Below are 22,764 nucleotides of genomic sequence, written 5' to 3'. Positions count from 1 at the left end.
ATGAACACGTACAAAATGATGTTTATGCTAGGTTATCCATTGCAGTAGTTTGTATAATAGAAAATGATTGGAAATGATGTCAATATCCATCAACAGAGGATTAAATAAAGTGTGATACAGTCACCAGAATATTGTGCAGTCATTAACAGAGTAAAGAAGCCCATTTGGTAGGCAATATGTATTGGTAAATTTAAAAAGCAAGGTATGGAAGAGCATATGTAGCATGCTCCATTAGGGTCCAAGGAGGAAGGAATATAAATAACAACTTGCCTGCATATGCCTAAATATCACTAGTTGTCTGTGAGGAGGGGAATGGCAGGGCTGAAGGGTGCTGGGAGGGAGTTATTTTTACTATTTTTACTGTTGTGGTTAGTTGGGCCTACTACAATATAACAAGATACCACAGACTGTGTGGCTTAGAACAATAAACTATTTCTCACAGTTCTGGAGGCTGAGAAGTCTGAGGTCAAGGAGCCAGCATGGTCTGGTTCTGGTGAGGTCCGCTTCCCAGATGGCCTTTGTGCTGTACCTCACGTGGTGGAGAGTGCGAGTTCTGGTGCCTTCCTCTTCTTTTAAGGGCACTAATCCCATCGTGGGGCCCCACCCCCATGACCGCATCTAAAGCCAATCACCTCCCAAAGGCCCCACCTCCAAATACCATCACACTGAGGGTTAGAGCTTCAGCACATGATTTTTGGGGGGACACAAACATTTAGTCCTTTTATCCTTCCTGACTTTTCAATCATGGGCATACGTTAGCCATTTTTGAAAAGTTTAAAGTATTGGGTTGGCCAAAAAGTTCATCCAGCTTTTTCTGTAAGATGGAAAGGCTTTTTGGAAAAAAAACGGATGAACTTTTTGGCCAACCCAGTAAATGCTTGCTGCATAAATGCCCTAGCTTCTAAACAGCAGAATATTCTTATTGGTCGCTTGGTTGCTGCTAGCTCCTATTCATTCACTCTACTGCCATTAGTAGATTCACTTAACAAACATTTACTGAGGGCCCACTTACGAACAAGGTATTAAGTAGAGAAAAAGATAAGACACCACCACTGTCTTTAAGGAGTTAGAAATCCTCCGAAGGAGAGAGATGAGGAGAGCGCAACTACTGATCACGTAAAGAGGAGAACGGTAAGTGCCATGAGAGGTACAGATAAAGCGCCAGGGGCGCCAGGGGATGCCAGGGTTACTTCTGGACAGATGGGCCTGGAGGAGTGGTGATGGCATGTAGCTCCCCTGGAAGGGTAAGACAACTTTGGACAGGGTAATGACGACGATGGCAAAAAAGTCACAAATGAGAGCCAAACTCAGAAAACACGTGGCCATCAGCAAACACCTCGGTCTGGCAGCCAGAGCATAGACAGGTAGAAAACCAGGAGACCATGGAGAGATGCAGCCCCACAGTGGAGGAGACAGAGGTTTGCGTTTACACTGACAGGGAGGGAGGAATGGCTGAAGTTTCGGAGGCGAAGGGATGAGATAAGCTGAGCTGCATCCCAGGGACAGCGACCTGACAGGAGTCACGTGTAGAAGTGGGTTGGATCGGAAACAGAACAGAAATAGGAAAACCAGCAAAAGCACCATCCCCACAGTTTAGAAAAGAAGAGATGGAAACCTGAACTAAGTTGGGCTGGGGAGGAAGAATCCCCTGGATTCAGTAAATGTTATGGAAAAGGAAAATCTCACAATGACCTTGATTTTGGAGGAGGAGGAAGAGGTGGAGAAAGAAGTGACAGCACTAGAGAAACTGGGGCTTGAGGGAAAGATGAGAGATTCATGGTAAACAAAGGTTTAGGCATCAGTTGAAGTTATGGAGCAGCTAACGGGAAACATGAAGCTAAGAAGGCAATGCTGGTCAAAGTGAGAGAGAGAAATACAGCTGAGGGGATGGCACGGAGCAAGGAGGAGGGGAAGGATGGACTTCTCTAGAAAACCCATATTTAGATGACAGAAGGAAGCCGAGGAACTAGAAAAGAAAAGGAAGACAAGGAGATCAAGACCTCAGAAGCAACAGAACAGGTAGGTGTCCGGCAGTATGATGGTCTAGTTGCTCTAATTGAGACTTCTGCTGACAACATCTAAAACTGCTGGAGAAAAAAGAAACCCTTTTAAAAAATGCATTTATGAGTCAACTAGGGAAGAAGAAATACTCAGAAGCCCAAGCCAAACTGCGAACAGAATGCAGAGAGCAAGAGGAACACGCCGGCTTCCCCCCAGGGCAGGACCGCTTTTCGTGGCCTCCTGGGCTCTAGGACAGAGGACGTAACACCCCGGGCCTGCCCCAAGATGCCAAGATGGATGTCAAACTGGAAACGTCCTTCAATAACACTGCGCCCTCAGGGTGAGGACGAACAGGAAACAAGCACCTGAGACTCCGAGGGATCTTACCTGTCTAGACGATCCGTGCTGAGTAACAGAGCCTGTAGCACAGGGCAGCCAAAACTCATAAAGCTTGGATGGTCCGAAAAACATCAAGCAGACAAGTTAACCTGTGACTGGCCCAGGTTGGGAGTGCCCCCCAGACGCCTGGCAGAAGAAAACGTAAAACTGCCTTCAATCCCAGCCTCGGAGTCTTCCCATACATAGATAAAGGTCTGAGGAATGAGTCCACAGGCAAAATCATCACAAAATAGCCCAAGAAAGTAGGCCCCACGAGCCAGAAGATAAGACGGCAGCAGGCCAGGCCCGGCTGAAGAGAGAGGGGGTAAAGGAAGTAGAAGACATAGCAGCCCCGAGACAAAGGGATGCTCCGAAGATCCTGACTCTGGACATTTGATGGGCATTTTATAAACATTCTCTTGCAGCTACTCAATATTTTTAAAAAACCTTTGAATGGTGGTGCAGTGGAAGAGGCCAAGTCCTCCCAAGTAGCAGGGTGGGCAATGGGGCAATAAGGTAGGACGTGCAGGTGGGCCATGAGCGCTGTGCTCATGGGCATGGAGGGCAGCGTGGGGGGTGGTCCAGCCGGGACCACGGTCCCTGGAGATGGGTGCGGGGAGGACAGTCGGACACATCCCGAGGCTGGGGGGAGAGGGCAGCGGAGAGAGAGCCACACAAAGAGAACCGGGGGCCAAGTCTTGGAGGAGGCACGAAGGGAGGAGATTTAAAAGCATGATTAGACCCTCAATTAGCCAAGTTTACTGTTTATTCAAGAAAAAAAAAGGAAACGGAGAACAAAGCCACACTTCAGTCTCAGGCCGCATCCAGGCAGAGAAGTGTGGCTTCTCGTTCAATTCCCAGCTGAAAATGAGCTTTTTGCTTTTAGCTATTAATTCTGTAATCAGCCTAGAAGGTAAGAGCCTGCTCTATTTCAGCCTGGTTTACAATCTCAAAGCAATTTATAAAAATGTCCCCGCCTTCTGAACTGAAAAACGAAGGCACAGGGAAAAGTACCCTATGCTCTTCATTTTCTCTTTGTAGGGTCATTTGTACGCCTCATTTAAATGGTCAAAAAGGATGCACAGCCCCATAGCCCAGTGTAGTAACCTTTATGGAATTATTTTTGTAGGCAAGCGCCATGGGAGTAGAGCCAGAGAGGGCACAAGGGGAAACGGCACTGCTTATGCCACACGGCAGGGCGCGACGGGGTTCAGTGAAGCCCAGGAAAAAGGGAAGGGCCCTGCTCACTGGTCGCCACAGAGAGGCCTTGCGAGCCCGTGGCTTCTCTCGAGATTAGAGCCAGCGGGTCTTCTCTCCTGTGCCCATCTCCACCGCCCATAAGATGCTCAAATTTATCAAAACAAACAAATACCAGAAAACTTAGAAACTCTATGACTGCCTATTAGCTCACAGAATAACAAAACGTAGGAAGCACTGCAACGCTGAAGAGCTGAATCCCGAGAGAGCTACATTACCCCGCACGCAGTCACCGGTGGAAAGAAAAGAAAACAATTTCTGAAGAATTCTGTGTATTGCATAGCATCGCTGCCCATATTTCCCATTTCTACTTAAGATGCTTTCTGGGTTTAATGCTCTGAAACTGAAGACTTTCGACTAATCCTTTAGCAACGTACAGGCAATGGTTTGTTAATAAGAATACTGACCTAATATCTGTAGAGCATCTTTCTTTTAAAGGGCTCAAAGTGTCCCATATATGATCACAATTACTTTACTCACATTCTTGGGAAGACTGGGTTGTGGTAATCATCCTTACTCTCTGCACCTGCTGGGAAAAATGGGGCACTAAGAACAGAAGCGCTGACGTTTATTGGGCACTTACTGCGTGCCACGCACTTTTGTGAGTGCTTTCCGTTTAATCCTCACAAAACCCCTGTGAAGCAGAGAGTGTTATTATCCCCATTACAAATGAGAACGCTGAAGCACAGAAATATTACATGATTTTCAAAGTCGCTGAGCAGGGTCTGGGCCGCCGGGAGCCTGGCAGCCAGGTCTCCGGCTCCATCTCTTCAAGCACTACGTTTCCCTTATGTGTGTCTACAGGCCATGAGTTTAGTCATACACTCAAGCCCTTCACTTAAACAAAAGTCAAGAAAATCCACGCAGGCCTATAGCTGTAAAGATAGATTTAAGTGACTGTATTGGTGCCTAAATTAACTTAAAATGCATTTTATTCTCCATATTCTACCATTATCTAAAAGACTGTTCATCACACCATGACCCAGACACACACACACACACACACACACACACACACACACACGCAGATAACCGAAAGAAATCTTTCATGAAACCATACTTATCTATATTATGTGTTATGCTCTTAATGTTTTCTATTTCATTAAAAAATGCTGGTTACAACCTAGTCAACTGATTTCATGACTCAATAATACAATGGGATTCAGAGTTTAAAAAAAAAACTCCCATCTAAAATTTGAATTATCTGACTATCCCATCTGAGTAAAAACTGAGCAAACAGTAAAGGAAATCAATGAAAGAGGAGCTTTGGCATTGAACATACCACTCCAACAATTAAACTCTTTATTTTTCTGTAGTGTTATCAGGCTCTGTTCATATGTACACACTTTTTGTTCCTGCTTTTAAAAAAAAATTACCATCACATCAGAGGCATTGCCACATTTCTTATCATAAAAATGTAGCATTTACTTAGAATTGGTATTGAGTTACAATGCAGTTGAGAAAATGGCATACAATTTCTACTGTTTGAAAAGCAAAGCAAAAATAAAACAAGAAAATAAATGCTTTGGTGGAAATAGAAAATGTAATCTAAATAATTTTCAAGTCTTAATGGATTGACATAATATAGAAACAATCAAGGTAATGGTTTGGAGTCCACTGTTGTGTGGCTAAGTTTAATTCAAGTTCAATTCAAAGTTTAAGTCTCCAACTGAATACATTGAGTGGTGAAAATACTAATGGGGAAGGAGGCAAGAGAGCTGGGGCTGGTGTGAAAGAAAAAAGCTCACTCACACACCGCTCACCCCATGGCTGGATTTAGAACCCAGCTCTCTTGGCCTCCAGACACCATTTCAGGAGGCAACAGCAAGTTTACTTCTGGCTTCCAATGCCAATAACAATCACTGAGATAATCTGCAGCTGCTCTAACAGTTTCAATAATATTAACAACGTGATCTTTTTCAAGCAGGGGCCCTCTGTATTGTTGAATGCAATCAGGCTTAGATTACGCTTCCAGGAAGTCCCTTTCTGGCACACTCTCGCATTCCCCAAAGTGGCAGTTTGGAAACTTTTCTTCCCCTCCTGTCTCAGAGGAATAATTGTCCCTTCTCCTTTCCCAAACTGCCCTACAAACTGGCCTTAATCCCATCCCCCTCTGCCTTCCCCAGGATCCTGCTCAGGAAAGGAACCCTTCTCTCTCTTGCCCACAAATCTTCATTCACCTTTTTCGGATTCTCAGGGAAACACATCTTCCCTCAACCTGGCCGCTACCACCATTTTTGTTTTGAAACACCACCCTCTCTCTTTAAACCTCTACCAACTGGCTCTGGTCCCCTCTACCCAGACCATCCTCTGTGATTCAAAAAAGTTCGATAAGTGTATGCCAGGCACTGAACTCGGCACTGGGGAACAACATGAGGAAAGAAGGTCCCAGCTTCAAGCAGTCCACAGCTAGCACGTCCAGGCCCCAAGGAACTCGTAGTCATCGAATGTAAAGGACTCTTCCTGAGCCTCGTCTTTGTCCCCGCAGCCTCACACACCCATCACTACCTTCTCAGACCTCTGTCTGCCTTCGGCCTCTGCAGACCCCACCCTGCAGGCTCTCCCGTCACCTCTCTAACCATCCTCATTCACCTTGCTGGCTCCTCTGTTACACACCAGGGTTCCTCACCTGGGACCAACAGGTGAGCTTCCAGGGGGCTGCGAGTCCCCTAACATTTTATGTCAAGTTTTGTACATAGCGCATCTTTCAGGGGATGAGACACCCTAATTTACGCCGTATCACCAAAGGAATCCACGACTCCAAACAGATTGAGAACCACGATTCTAGATCTACACCTCTGGACTCTCTTCTGAGGGACAGGCCCGCAATTGCTGCTGTAAGTTCTGTCAGAAGATGCCAACTGCCCCGCAAACGAAACAGAGCTCCCCATTCCTCCCTCCTCGCCCCCTCTTCCACCTGCTTCCCCAAACGAAATCCTTTTCTCACTTCCCTGCTCTGTCACCACTCGGGCCGCAGACCTCAGAAGGAAGGATGATTCAGCCTTCTCCCTGTTCTCCGGGATCAAACTACTGCCCGTGCGTGTGGTCCCCGGCCGCATCACCACCGTCTTGCCTGGCCCTCCCTCTGACTCCCCTCCCAGCTTCCTGAGCTCTCCTCTCCTATCTGTTCTTCGTGACGTTGTATTCAGTCCCATCACTTACTTCGAAACCTTCAGTAAGTCTCTGCTACTTCCCAGGGTACAAGCGCCTGACTCCGGCAGGGCCGTCCACCAGATGCGCCCAGCTTTCCTCCTCCCCGCCACACTCCAGCCAAACATCCCTAGCGACCCTCGTAAGCTCTCAACACTTCCAGCTTTCCCTCCCTTATGCTGAGGGTCAGGGTCTTGTCTCTGCCTGAAATGCCACCTCCTCCACCAGGAATCCTTGCCCACTGGCAACGATGACCATCCTTCCAAGGCCCAACACAAATAACTATCGATTCCACGCAAGCTTTTCCAATCTAGGCTGGACCTGTGCCCTTCCCCCTGGGAATCCCCAGAAGGCTTCCTCGGCCTTTCTCTTACAGCACTGAATATCAACCGCCCTATATCAGAACCATACACATCTGTCATCTCACTTCTGTCACATCCCCAAATGGGAGCAGGTATCACTCATCCTACTACGACTTCTCAACTGCCTTCATGGCTCCCCAACACCACCCAACAACACACTACTCTGAAATGACCTAACTGATGAAATAGCTGCACACACTGAATGGAATAGCAGGGGCTAATATTCCAAGGGCCACGTCAATAGCTGATCTGTTTTTATCTGTATCTTGTATTGTTTTGGTGACTAGTTTGTTTTTTTTTTAAGATGACTTTTACTGGTTAAAACTTCGAGAATGTAATTTTCCAAAAATTTGTATGAGCAATTCAGTTCCCATTTTTCTCTCCAGTTTTTCATTTTACTGACTTCCTAAAGAAGAAAGTAGGGATTCCTAGCACAGACACGAAAAATAAGGCAAAGCACCATAGACTTGAGAAATCAACCCCTCTGTGGACCACTCCAATGACAGCCACCCAGAATCCTATGCTCTGGCACTAGCTCCACAATATCCAAAAACCCAGCCCATCTGTTTCCATGGAATGGACTTTTCCTTCACTTTCCGCTAAACCTGTGTCCAATAAAAAAGCCGTCATTATACAACTGCCATGCAGCAGTCATTATGCTGAGGTTAGAGAGATAAAGCCTGATCCCCGCCTTGATAAGCTTACAGTATAGGAGGGGGATGGGTAATTACTACATAATTATGACATAAGGCAGACTGAGGGAGATAAGTGCTCTAGTAGAAGGACCTGCAGAGTCTAACAGGTTGAGAGGTAAGAGGAACTCCCACCAGGGAACACACATGGCATGGGAAAGGACCTAGGACTGAGCAAGATGGCGGACGATAGGCTCTAAAGAGATGAGGGGACCACAGGTAAAGGGCACAGGAAAACCAAAGTTTCCCTGAGTTGAGAAAGTTCTATGTATACCAGAGAAGCACAGGGTGGTCCTGTGTGGTTGGAGTCACTGAGACTCCATGGGAAGTCACTGAGAATTTTTTGTGTGTGGAGAGTGGGATATAGAGTGACATGATCATACCTAAAAAAAAAAAAAGACAACAGCATTGTGTAGGATAAGTTGGAAGGGAAGGAAACTGAATGAAGGGAAGTGAGTTGGGAAGCACAGGGAGAAATGGGAAGAAATATTTGAGAGTTACTAATAAGCAAAACCTACGGGATTTGGAACTGATGCGGCTATAGGAGAAGTAAGGCAGGGGAATGAGAAAGCTGACTTCGTACATAAGACACAAGGTTGTAATGTACAGCACAGGGAATATAACCAATATTTTAGAATAATAACTTTAAATAGAGTAGAATCTGTAAAAATACTGAATCACTATGTCGTACACCTGAAACTAATATGACATTGTAAATCAACTATTTCAATAAAATAAATAAATTTTATGCCTGATTGGGGTGAGGAATTGACTTCAAGTTCTCGAATCTGAGCAACTGAGGATCATCCACATTGAGGGAGATGTAGGCTGAAGAGCAGGCCTGGTGACTGCAAAGAGGTCAGGGAGATGCTGAGCCTATGATTCTCACAGGCTTCCAGAGGAAGCTGTTTGAGAGGCTCATGAAGATTCACTCAAGGCCAATGTCAGGGCTGGATTTAGAAATCACCCATACAGCAATGACAGCTTAAGCTATGGATTAAATGAAATCATCAAGGCAAAGTGAGTAACATGACAAGAGGGCTGACAGGGAACCACCATCAAGATGTCTACCTTTAAGGAAAAGACAGAGGCAGTGGAGACTGCGAAGGAACAGTCAAGATGGTACAGAAACACAGAAACCAAGACTTGCAAGAGGGTGGTCAAAATTATTGAACGCTGAGGGGAGATCAAACCGAATGAAGATTGAAGTGAGTCACTAAATTTGGCCAGTAAGAGGTCTGAGTTCCAAGAAGGTACTTGTGATAAAACTGGATACTAGAATGGGCTGGAGGAATGAGTGAACTGGAGATGTGGCCAGCCTAGAATATTCTTTCCAGAAGTTTGGGTTGAAGTGAGAGATGGGACAGTAGTTTAGAGGAAAGCTGGTCTGACACTTGACCTCTTTTTAGGGGAGTAAACTCTCAAGGAGATAGAAGATACCAGAGAAAGGGGATGACTGATAGAGCAAGATTGTGTAGGAGACGGACTGGGGCCTCAGCTCGCAGGAGGTTTGAAGAAACCTGCTACGTGGGGCTTCGCTGATGGCACAGTGGTTAAGAATCTGCCTGCCAATGCAGGGGGCACGGGTTCGAGCCCTGGTCCGGGAGGATCCCACATGCTGCGGAGTACCTAAGCCCGTGTGCCACAACTACTGAGCCTGTGCTCTAGAGCCCGTGAGCCACAACTACTGAAGCCTACACGCCTAGAGCCCGTGCTCCACAACAAGAGTAGCCACCGCAATGAGAAGCCCGTGCACTGCCACGAAGAGTAGCCCCCGCTCGCCACTAGAGAAAGCCCGTGAGCAGCAACGAAGACCCAATGCAGCCAAAAATAAATAAATAAATGAATAAACCCTGCTATGTGAACCATCTTTAAATCTCTGATCACTTAAGGCCAGATATGCAAAACCCAAGACATAACCCATTCCCTCATTGAATTTTCGTGGATTAGATGTACATTCTCACTTTCATAGGAATTCCGAGGATGTGTTCCCATTAAACTCTTTTTATCCTAATAGTTTAAAATTTTTAATATTGAAATATCTTTTAAATCACATATTTAATCAAAAACTGAGAAAAGGCTAAGAATGTATTCAACTCTATGATATCAGTGCATTTCCTGGAAGCATCACATTTGAATCTACAATCAACACATGACTCACGACGAGTACTCCAGATCCTTCTAGACCACCACAGTCTTTGTATAATTGTCCTTTCCATCAACCATGAATTTCCTTTGACGGAAACAACTGCTGATGAAATTTGGGAAGAGGGAAGCCTTGTCTTGCTAGAAAAAAATCTAAGCCTTCATTGCCCCAAAATAAATAAATGAATATAGATAGATAAATAGATAGATAGATAAAAGACGGGCATAGGAAGAAGAGCTCCATTACAAAGCAGCTCTTCTATTTAATGATCTCTTTCATCACCTTCAGTCTAGCTGGAGGCATATTTACTCCATACTTAAAATAAAGGCATACGTTTATTTATTTATTTATTTATTTAAAGAATTATCTTTAAAGAATTATTCCCCTGCTCTCCCCTTAGCAGACGTCTGCTTCCACATTTGTTTAAAGTCAAGCAGAGAATCCTGTGATAAACCATAATGGAAAAGAATATGAAAAAGAATATATATATATATATATATATATATATGCATGCATAGTTGAGTCACTTCGTTGTACAGCAGAAATTAACACAGCACTATGAACCAACTATACTTCAATAAAATTTTAAAACAACCATTTGGGGAAAATGCTAAGAACACTATCAAAAATAAAATCAATAAATCTTTTGAAATTTACATTTCAAAAAGAAAAACAACAAAGTCAAGCAGAGGAGAAGGAGGGGGTAAGAGGACAGAAAAAAAGAAGGCAAGATCAAGGCAGAATATGAAGGAAGATGGTTTGAAGAGCAAGACACGTGGAAAGCTTTATTTCGGTCCCGTGGTAGAACAAAGTGAGATTACTCAGTCTACTAAGTAGGAAGGAACAGCTCTAGGTATACACAGCCCAAAACTTGCGACGGACTAAGTCATAGGTTGTAAGTAATTAAATGCATAATAAGTGTGTCCTGCCAAATATATAGTAAACGCTATCAAATGACATTTAAAGTGCCGTTCCTTAAAAATAAATAAAGAAACCTCCCCTGTCCAGTGATGGCCTGCAGCACCTAAGCCACGAATCTGCATTTGAGAAGCACATTGGCTTACATGGCACTTAGGCTCACTCTTGGTTCCCAAGTAGGGGGCGACGAGCTCTGGGATGCGACGTCACAGTGCTACACTGACATGCTCGTGGTCACCTCGCCACCTTCTGCCTTTGGAAGAGGGCTGGCCCAGGTGGAGGGCAGGCTCAGGGCTGGCAGGAGTCACCTGGGCTGAGCCACCCCACGAAGACTGGCAGAGCAGAGGCCCGCTCCCTCAGGGAACGGGTCAACCTTCTGTAATGAACAGCCTCGTACACACATCACACTGGGGAGCGCAGCACAGAGAGGAAGGAGGGGACACCCAGAAACCCTCTGATGCCACCGCGGAGAACCCCGGAATTTACCAGACTGTGGGCCAGGGGGAAGGCATATCTCGTGAGGATCTCAAACATATCTCTTCTGCTGTGGCCCTCCTGTTTCAGCGCGAACCTCAGGTTTCTCATGTCCTGGGGGCAGAGGAGAAATGCGCCAGTTCAGTCTGCAAATCGAGTCACATTTGTTTAGCAAAAACCTTCTATTCAGGTAGAAGATCCACTTACCTGAATGGGCAATAAATCTAGACTACTAAGAAAATTACTCTGTTTTGTACAATATTTTGAAACATCCGGTTTAAGAACACCTGAAAATATTTCCATCAGAGTCATGATTGTAAAGACAAGACAACTCGTGTTAAAGAGTAGACAGAGCTAAAGTTCACTGGATAAAAAGAAATCAAACCTTGCCTTGCGCATCATGTCTGTGCCTGTCTACTCTGACTGGTTTTCCGAGGTATTTTAATTATAAAACAGTATTTTATTCTTAGGACTTTTCAAATGTGTATCTGCCACAAAATATCATTTCAAAATTGTCAAACATGTCATTAAAATACAGAAGCTCTCTCCCTCTCCCCTCATGCTTTTAACTTTAAAGTCTCCGTTTTAAAAATTAGGAAATGACTGGCATTTTAAGCTCTAATACAAGTAATGTAATACATTTTTTACTAAACAATTTTACTTTCACAGACTTCTGTAAAGAGCACATTAAGGTGCCCCATAGTAGGAGTGACTATGATTCTAGGAACTAAGAATTAATGCTCAAAACCAGATTTTAAGGATAGTTTGCAACACATATCTCTTTAATAAGCAGGAAAACCTTCTTTTAAACGAAATTCAAATAAAATAAGCTCCCTTAAATATCAATTTGTATCACACAGCAAAAGATATAACATTCGAACTTCTTTTCGAAGCTGGCGGGTTTTGAGGTTGGCTCTTAAATCACTCATGGTGCTGTGGCTGAGTGATGGCTGTTACCTTCTGCATTGCACTTTCGACACCTCAGGAGTGAGACAGATCCAGCCCCTGCCCTCTTGGATGTCACCATCTTCATAGTTTTCCAAGTGCTTTTTCATTTGTTATGTCAACAGCGTTCTTGAAGCTTCCTAAGTCTTCAACATGTAGGAGCAGCAAAGGCCGTGCCACACACATCCCAAAATGCAAAGGGGAGTGAAGGGAGTGTACGGCAATGGGCTCTCAGACCACTCATCAACGACCCCAAACCGATCGCCCTGTATACAGATGGCATCTACTGGGCCTCGCCAGCTCCAGGATCCCATGTTTTCTTTTTTAAAAGCACGTAACTGAATAACGTCCAAAAACTGATTCACGACATATCCCAAGAACACTGGGATACGCGTTGTTGTCTCATGACGCAAAGCACTAGTCAAGTAGAAGGAAAAATAATCATTTCAATCAGATGACGTGCTTTCAAGGGGTTTGCAACGAACCCCAAGGATAGCACCGGCTAGCTGAGTATCCCCAAGGCTCACAGACGTATGAAGGATTTTCTTCTGACCAGCCTTGGTTCTGATGATAACTCTGTAACATCGTGCTCTTAACCACTCAACCAGAAACTAGACCATTTCTAGATAAATATTTATTCTGGTCCATCAGTGATTCAAACCACGACTTTCGATGTGCCAAAGTACAAGTGATTCAAGCGACTTCGTGTGGCCATCTGATTCAGATGGAATTAAAGGACAGAAAGAATCACTACCTTGTCTTGCCAACAAGAAAAATGAAGTGGAAAAGGCAAATGGCTCACAGGTGGCAGATCACCAAATCTGTAACAGAAATACGAGCATATACTGAGGGGTAACTTGCACCTGGTCTCCTAGAGCCTGACCCATCAGGGAAGGACACCTGGGAAGAGCCTCTCGGTAGAAGAATCTCGCAGTCAGACCTCTGGTGTTTAGCAATTGGGGCACTCGGCGCTGAGCCAAGCCTCGTGATGACAAACGAGTAAACACACCCCTGTTGCAACAGCCCTGGTGGGATGGTTCGGCTCTGCTCTTTTTTTAAGCTCTGAGTTGTCGGCAGGGGATGGCATGGGGCCTGGCAGGTAAGAATTCACATATTCGGAGCTACCTTCTCCTCGGTTGCTAGATGACAACCACTGCGACTTCTATCCACCACGTGCAAGTTGCCACTGGCAAGCAGAAATCCCCACGTACGGACCGGGTGGAGCCAAATTTGTAGGGGTTCTACGTTCTTGTTTCGGTGAAGCGGCACCGTTGTACTGTGGTTACTGCCTGCAGGTGAAAGGGGACCTACGGGAGACAGGAGGCAAGTCTCTGCCCCACTGCAGCAGATTCTCTTTCTGTCACCTTCAGGTCTGTTCCTGAGAAAACGGAATTCAACTCTCAACATCCGTGTTTCCAGGGAGATAACTGAGTTAAAAGGTTGTGCTACAACACTGTTCTAGGCCATTGTCTTTGGGCTTGACACTAATTCCAAGAAACATACATTCTTAACATTTGAGAATTATGCCTGCCGAGTTGTTCCCAAGACCTTTGTTCTTAGAGTAAACAGTCAAAGGGTAAGAGTGTGCTTTGTCTTATTAATTTGGGGGGGGTTAACATTTAAATACAAGTTTTTCCCATTGATAAGGCAACAAATAGGATTTTTTTTCAACTTGCTTAGAATGAAAGTCACTTTGAAATCATCAAAACCTCATTTTCCCTGGAGTACTGTAATATAACACTCTCCTCCCATGGATTTTTTTATGCAAAATGCAAAAACCTTCCTTAAAAGTAAATCCCCACATTTCTAGGCCCAAAAGGGTAGACAGTAGCTGGGATTATAGATAAGGCATTAAGGGAGCTTGGATTCAACCAAAAACAAGCCAAGGTGGGGAGTGAGGGAGAATTTCAGTTCAATTCTCATCGTGACAAAATCCTTTGCTTTCTAATAGAGTGTACTAGTCTTGACCTTGTACAAACTGGAGACAAAAAGGTATTATCTTCATAATCCAAACAAAAGTACAGGAGATTGGCTTTAAGAAATCACAGTGCACAAGACCAGGAAAAGGAGACTTGGGCTGGGATTCTGACTCCTGCATCAGCTCCTCGGGGACCCATAGGCAAGGAAGCCCGTTGAGCAAATGCCTCATTTCCCATCCACAGAATGAAGGACTTGGATTGGCCAGGGGTCGGCAAGTTTCAGCCCAGGTCAGTCTTGGTGTGGTCTTCAAGCCAAAATTGCTTTTTATATCTTAAAAGGGTTGAGAAAAAAACAAAACGCAAAGAAGAACATATGACAGAGATCCTGCTGGCCCACAAAGCCTAAAATATTTGCTTTCTGGCCCTTGACAGGAAAAGTCTGCTGACCCCTGCACTAGACTGATGGTCAGATACATGAAACAGTCCCAGCCTCTGGGACCCAGCCTTCAGAGATGATCTGGGGATTTGGGGTAGAACCCAAAGCTTTACCTTTGTCAACCCAAAGAGGGCTTCCCAGGTTCCCTTCACACATATTTAGCTGTGGGAACCACTGGACAGATGACCTCCAAACCCCTTCTAGCTCTTTCTAGGACTGGGCACTGTAGTCTTCCGATACAGAATACCTGAGAAGGAAGTTTTCTTGCAAGAAGGTTTATTCCGTCGTTTGCAAAATGATTATCTCACCGGATTTGGATTCCAACTTTGCCATCTGTTGGGTAATCTTAGCTAAGTTACCGAACTCTTCTTAGCCTCAGGCCCCCCATCTATACAATGGGGACACCACTGTCCATTTCAGAGGACTGCCCTGAGGATTTAATGCAAAGCCCCTAGTACCTCTTTGGACCGACAGAGATGTTCAATAAACAGTTACTATTATAACTGACTGAACGTTATTATCGCTAAATCTCTGCTGTTCCCCATGCCGAAACATAACAGGAGGCCACCATCTCTGAACACCATCTAAGCAAAAGTGGGAGGGGCTGTGAGAGGTAAGAACACAGACTCTTCACAGAGGGAAAAATCTCCTGTATTTCTCCTTCCTGTTACGATGTGAAGGTGTCTGGCTGGAAACACATCACACGAAGGAACACCAGGAGCAGACTTGTGCGAAAACAAAAAAGTGTGAGACGTGATTTATGAAGTTTTCTTCCTAGTCAGTCAAGCAAACCAATTGACTGGCTCGGGTTCTCACACTTAAGGACGACAGCAGGTCCCTTTCATAGGAACTCTTTCCCCAGGAGGTTCTGGAGCGCTTGATCATGAAGGGAGAACCACACCAGGGCCTCAGATAAACAAGGGTCTTTGATTTTTCTTTTAAACCCACATTCACTTTTTACTTGTCATTCAACGCTAACGCGCCTATTTTCCCGTAAGAAAGTACTGAATCTCTTACTTTACAAGTAATATCTAGCCCATAGGAATTCTCTCCTCTACTTGTGGCGCCTCCCATTTTTTCAATTCTTGAGATCACACCCAGAGGAACATCAAGTATTAGAGCAGAATCCTGTAATGGACAAAAAGACACAAGTCAGTATTTCTGTCAGTACAATTAAAACATCAAAAACATATTAAAAAAAAAAACCCATGTGCTTTCAGGGCATTTTTACCTTGGCCCTCTTACCACCTTTTATGAATAAAAGCATGATAGCGATCACACACGAAACAGCAAGCGTGAAAATAGTCAGTTATGCAACCAAAATCCATCCCCAAATGTGTGCCATTCTGCACTGCCTGCAGAATAAAGCCTGAACTCCTAGGTACACAACTCGAGGGCCCCGGGACGTTGCTCCCAACCTGTCTCTGTGGGCTGCTGTCGCACAACGTTCTCCGCTCCAACTAAGTAGATGCCTTCACCATTCTCCAAACATTTTGTCTACACTCAGGCCTAGGGACTCTGTGCACGGTGTTCCCTTTGCCTAGGATGATCTGACTTTCCCAACTACCAACATTCTCCAACGACGCCCCGCTTCCCATTAGATCAGAGTTGACCACTCCCTCCTCTGCAGTTCTGCAGCACTCGGTTCGGACTGGTGTTACACCACCTGCTTCAAGTCTCATTGTCGTGAACTTCCACATCCGTATTCCCCCACTGGAAGCCAAACATCGGGAAGCGGTGCCTATCTTAGGCATGGGTGCTCTTCCCAAAGGAAGGGCCTGAGGGCATACAATGCTTCTCCATAGCTCCTTACCCAACGCTGGACTCAAGGGGTCCAGAGGGCTGTTGGCACGAAGGACGGAATAACGTCAGTAAAGTCGTACCGAGATCATCCCACCAAGATAACAGCAGCTGCTGTGTTCGGAATACATCATCTGTGCCGGGTACCACAAAAGGCCAATGCGTGTATCGTCCTCACAACCATTCTGGACACAGGTGAAGTATTCCCATTTCCTGATGTTGCAACCAAAGCTTTAAAAAGCCTCGGTAACTGGCTTAGTAACTACAGGGAAGGGTTGAGATTCAAGCCAAGGTCTGGGAACACACAACAACAGAGCCATAAAAATGGTCCTACCCTTTGACTCCACAATTGCACTCCTAAGACCTTATCTTACAGCTGTGGAGCAACAGGAGGAAAAGCTACAAGCGCGAAGATGCTCGATAGGGCCAGAGGTGGTCACTGGGGCGAAGAAAATTAGTCAGTCAACTTGATGGAATAAGCACGCAGCTACTAAAATAATTATGGTACATGGAAAAATAAGTTTAAGTGCAAAAAAGCAGCATACAAAATACACTGTGACTACAATAATGTAAAATATATATTCATATGGACAGAGACAGAAAGGGCTACACAAATGTTTTAAGCCAATATCTTCTTTAATGCTCTGTTAGATGACTTTGCTAACAAATACTTTAAAAGCTGCTTGTTGAGTTTTTGTTCTTTAAAAGATGTCCTCTGGGGGGAATACAAATAAAGTTAATTTCTTCTTTTACTTTAAATCCTTCTCTTTAAAACACAATACAACAAACTAAGCATCTCTTCACAAAATATAAATATAGCTCATGGGTGTTCTAGAAATTAAAAAAGTATAAGACTGTGGTGTATCCATGCCATGGGATACTGCTCAGCCACAAAAATGAATGAACTATGGATACACGCAACGATCCGGAAGAATCGTACGGGCATCATGCAGAGTGGATAAAGCCAATCTCAAAAGGTGCTGTATGGTTCCATTTATATCATTCTTGAAATGACAAAGTTTTAGAGCTGGAGAACACAGAAGCGGCTGCCGGGGCTGAACGAAAGGAGGGCGTGGCTATAAAGGGAGCACAAAGGCTACAAACGGAGTTCTGTAGCAACAGAAGAGTCGCATACTTTGACTGTTGGTGGTGGTGACATGAATTTACACATGGCATCAGATGTCACTGAACTGTACGCAAAAACACGCCAAAAATGAGTGCATGCAAAAACCGGTGAAAGTCAAGTACAGAGTCTTAGTTAACTATACTGTGCCATTCAATGTCCTGGTTTTGATAAAGCAGTGCAGTTATTGGAGAAGTGGGGTGATGGGTACCCAGGAACTCTCTGGACTATTTTTCCAAGTTCTTGAGAGTACATAATTACTTCAAAATAAAGTGTAAAAAGTGTGAGAGTATGGCTATCGTGGTGTAGAGAAAAGAGCACAAACTCTAAAGTTGGACAAAATTGCTTCCAATCTGAGTTCTGACATTTATTAACTGGATGACTTTGGCAAGTTACTGTATCTCTCAGCCACGTTTACCTGTAAAATAGGCATGATTAGAGATAATGGACTTAAAGTAACTGGCATGGTGCCCGGTATATGGTAGCTAGATAACAATGCAAGTTATTATTATTATTAGAGCAAAGAATATCTTAGTATGTGAAAGACATAACTGTGCTCTGCAAATATAGTGGATCAGTATGCTGTAGCAAGTAGTTACAGGGCTTTCTGTTTGTACCTATAAGGAGGCATCTTTTAGCTGGCGCCATGCGGTGAGACCCCTCACTCCATGACTGAATTCCAAATGCTTAGAGATTAAAGACACTACTCAGTAACCATGTACATATGTAGCTGCATATTATAATGTATTTACTTCTCAATATAATCTAGTTATTAAAAATATACTATCAAGGGACTTCCCTGGTGGTCCAATGGTTAAGAATCCACCTTCCAATGCAGGAGATGCAGGTTTGACCCCTGGTTCGATCCCTGGGTAAGATCCCACATGCTGCAGGGCAACTAAGCCTGCGTGCTGCAACTACTGAGTTTGCGCACTCTAGAGCCCGCGCGCCACAACTACAGAAGTCCACAGGCCACAATGAAGACCCAGTGCAGACAAAATTAAAAAAAAAAAAAAGATATTAAAAAGAATACTATCAGGCTTCCCTGGTGGCACAGTGGTTAAGAATCCGCCTGCCAACCCAGCAATCCCACTACTGGGCATATACCCTGAGAAAACCATAATTCAAAAAGAGTCATGTACCAAAATGTTCATTGCAGCTCTATTTACAATAGCCCAGAGATGGAAACAACCTAAGTGTCCATCATCGGATGAATGGATAAAGAAGATGTGGCACATATATACAATGGAATATTACTCAGCCATAAAAAGAGACGAAATTGAGCTATTTGTAATGAGGTGGATAGACCTAGAGTCTGTCATACAGAGTGAAGTAAGTCAGAAAGAGAGAGACAAATACCGTATGCTAACACATATATATGGAATTTAAAAAAAAATGTCATGAAAAACCTAGGGGTGAAACAGGAATAAAGACACAGACTTACTAGAGAATGGACTTGAGGCTATGGGGAGGGGGAAGGGTAAACGGTGACAAAGCGATAAAGAGGCATGGACATATATACACTACCAAACGTAAGGTAGATAGCTAGTGGGAAGCAGCCGCATAGCACAGGGAGATCAGCTCGGTGCTTTGTGACCGCCTGGAGGGGTGGGATAGGGAGGGTGGGAGGGAGGGAGACGCAAGCGGGAAGAGATATGGGAATATATGTATATATATAACTGATTCATTTTGTTGTGAAGCTGAAACTAACATACCATTGTAAAGCAATTATACTCCAATAAAGATGTTAAAAAAAAAAAAAAAAAAAAAAAGAATCCGCCTGCCAATGCAGGGGACATGGGTTCGAGCCCTGGTCCGGGAGGATCCCACATGCCGTGGGGCAACTAAGCCCGTGCACCACAATTACTAAGCCTGTGCTCTAGAGCCCGTGAGCCACAACTGCTGAGCCCGCATGCCGCAACTACTGAAGCCTGCACGCCTAGAGCCCGTGCTCTGCAACAAGAGAAGCCACCACAATAAGAAGCCCGCATACTGCAACGAAGAGTAGCCCCCGCTCACCACAGCTAGAGAAAGCCCACGCGCAGCAACAAAGACCCAATGTAGCCAAAAATAAATTAAAAAAATAATAATAATAAAAAAATACTATCAAGCAGTCTGTTACTATGCTTAGATTATATTGAAATTTACGAGTGTCTATTCAACTGTACCCCTAAATATCAAACTTGTACCTAAAAATACATAGAGTAGACAATAAATAAAAGTCTGATATCCTAATATCAAGATGGAAGCAAGAATGCAAATTTAAAAAGCAGAAGGATTAGAAGTGAGTGAGACCTTCCTGTTCTTTGTTCCTGCAGCAAGAAAATTCCTATAGCTCTGATTACCCTGACCCAACACAAACCAGAAAATGGGACACTGAGGAGAACCAGCCAGCTCCTGACCAAAGGCACCCACAGTCTAATGAGGCTAACCTGCCACGTTCTCCCCGAATGACAGGTTCAAGATCAGATAACCCAGCAAGCCCAACTGGAAGATCCAGGAATAGGAAAATTAGCTTTACTCTCTAGAAACCTGAGTCATCACTATCTAAGTATCATTAAATATTTAAGGATTCCCAAAGGTCCATGCTAACTCAAAATCTATTCCTCTGTACCTATACGTATCTAAAATAGCTGAGAAGTAAATGTTAACAGCTTAGAAGATGCAATCATTTGCCTTCTCTCTCGAGTGCATACTGAGTAACAGAAACTACTGGAAGCTAGGGACCACGGGGAGAATTAAGATGTAGGTGCTGCCCTCACAGAGCTCAAGGCCCAGTCTGGGAAATGAGACACATGTACGCAAATAGCCACAATGCTAGGTTGTAAGTGCCAAGAGCCATTTAAAAAAATCCAGATGAAGTGGAACGGGAGGTCAGAGAGGGCAGCACGATTTCTAACTGATGGGGTCACACGATGGTTCTGCTGTGATGGCAATGTTAAAGATGATCCTTAAAGGGTGGAATAACAGCAGCTGGAGACTGGCCTTCCAAAAACAGGTACAGTGACAGTGGCTACACGTGTGGGAAAGCATGGGAATTTTATTTAAAAAAACAAAAGCAAAACCAAATGGGCCAGGTTTAAGATCAGGTGGCAAGGGAATCCCCTGGGGAGTAGCCCAGGGCTTGGCTCAGGGTGACTGGGATCTGGGAAATGTGTCTTGGGCAGAGGTCTGCAACGACATAATGTGGCTGTATGCAGATGCGTCCAGCAGCGCCGAGCACTCCGCACCAGCACAGGGAGGGTCCACCCATTCCCTGCAGTCCTGGAAGCTAATGTTTCAGTGCAAGTGACAGGATCACCGTGAGGGTCTGAAAGTGGAGAGTGTCCGAGGTGGAAAGCAAAAGAAGGAGGTGAGCCGTGGGGAAGAATCACAGAGGCAGGCCCAAGTGTCTGGGACAATGGTGGTCCCACCAAGACACATGAAGGGCACAGGAGGGGGTTCTGGAGAAAGATTAACATTATGAATTTTAGACACACTGGGTTTGAGTGTCTAAACAGCCTGGGTTTGGAATCTAAAAAAAAAAAAAAAGGTCATGAAGAACGTAGGGGCAGGATGGGAATAAAGACACAGACCTACTAGAGAACGGACTTGAGGACACGGGGAGGGGGAAGGGTAAGCTGTGACAAAGCGCAAGAGCGGCACGGACATATATACACTACCAAACGTAAGGTAGATAGCTAGTGGGAAGCAGCCGCATAGCACAGGGAGATCAGCTCGGTGCTTTGTGACCACCTAGAGGGGTGGGATAGGGAGGGAGGGAGGGAGGGAGACGCAAGAGGGAGGAGATATGAGGATGTATGTATATGTATAGCTGATTCACTTTGTTATAAAGCAGAAACTAACACACCATGGTAAAGCAATTATACTCCAATAAAGATGTTTTAAAAAATAATAAAATAAAGTGAAAACTAATAAAAATAAACACCCTGGGTTTGACTGAGAATCAAGTACAGATATCCAGGAGGCAGCTGGAAATGCAGAAGTGGAAGATCCCAAAGGCCCCTCAGACTCAAAATGCCCAGAACTAAGCGTATGATGTCTCTCTCTCCAAACTACATCTTCCTCTCAGTGGCCAGCACTCCATCCGTCCAGTGACAAAAGCTGGAAACCTACAAGTCATCCTTGACATTCCCTTTTCCACTAGCCTTAATCCAATCTCCATGTTTACTTCTTAAATCCATCTTGAATCTGTCCGCCTCTCTCCAATTCTACCAGCAACTTCTCTGGGCCACTGGAATAGACGCAGGGGTCTCTTTGCATCTACTTCTGCTCCCTTACAATCTGCCCACCGCACAGCAGCCCAGGTCATCTTCTACAGAAGTAAATCTGATGCTACCATCCCTCTGCTTAACCCATTTCCAAAGCTTCTCATTGCTCAACTCTAAAAACCTAAATCCTTAACGAGGTCTACAAGGCCTAGGTCATCTGGCCACTACCCACATCTCCTGCTCATCCCTTGCTGTTCTCCCAACCCCCAACCCAGCCACACCATCACTTTTTCATGTTCCCTTTGGTCCCACGTCCTCTCCTGTGCTGTTCTCTCAGCTTACTGTCTCCGACCCAGTCCACGCCAAGCATCTAGGGAACTGCCATTCATTCTTCAGACCATGGGTCAAGGATCATTTTCTCAGGACAATTTCCCGGGCTCCTCAAACGACCGCCCTCCTGTGCTGCTCCCAGGCAACACCTAGCATAGCTTGTTGTTACACCCCAGTGTGATTATCTGACTCGTGTCTGTCAGTCCCACCGGAACCAAAAGCTTCATGAGGGCGACACGGTGTCTGTTGTGCATGCCACTCTATCCCAGTGCCTGGCACGGTGCTTGGCACACAGCAGGCTCTCAGACAGTGAATAAAGGATGAAAGATCAGGTCTGGCGCTACAGAGCTGGAAAGCAACTGACAAGTGAGGAAGAAGAGGGCAAGGACAGGGGAAACAGACATTTAGGGGGTGGGAAGGAGAAATGAACTGCAATAAAGGCAAAAGGACGCACGGAGAAAAGGACAAAGAAAGCAGGAGTAACCAGCAATACCGACTGATCACTGCAGAGAAGGTAAAGAGCTGAGAGTCTACCGAGGTCTACAGAATCGAGTGGTCAAAGAGTAGCTTTAACAGGGAGCATGAGCCAGACCATGAGAGATGAAGGAGTTAACAGTCCGGA

General features: G+C 44.9%; 1 protein-coding gene across 2 annotated transcripts in view; it reads right to left on the bottom strand.

The window, feature by feature from the left end:
* The window catches only part of MTM1 (myotubularin 1), a 98,971-nt gene that overhangs the window by 39,608 nt on the left and 36,599 nt on the right, over nucleotides 1-22,764 (bottom strand). For both annotated transcript variants that reach the window (XM_082864106.1, XM_082864107.1), the window contains exons 5-6: nucleotides 15,696-15,806; nucleotides 11,391-11,492 (exon numbers count right to left, since the gene is read on the bottom strand). In XM_082864106.1, coding sequence (XP_082720232.1) covers nucleotides 11,391-11,492; nucleotides 15,696-15,806 — 213 coding nt within the window. The remainder of the gene's footprint in view (nucleotides 1-11,390; nucleotides 11,493-15,695; nucleotides 15,807-22,764) is intronic.

The sequence above is a fragment of the Leucopleurus acutus genome, assembly GCF_964270905.1.
Source record: "Leucopleurus acutus genome assembly, chromosome: X".
In the NCBI taxonomy this organism is placed as follows: Eukaryota; Metazoa; Chordata; class Mammalia; order Artiodactyla; family Delphinidae; genus Leucopleurus; species Leucopleurus acutus.
Note: the sequence above shows the minus strand (reverse complement) of the source record. Positions and strands in the feature narration are given on the sequence as shown.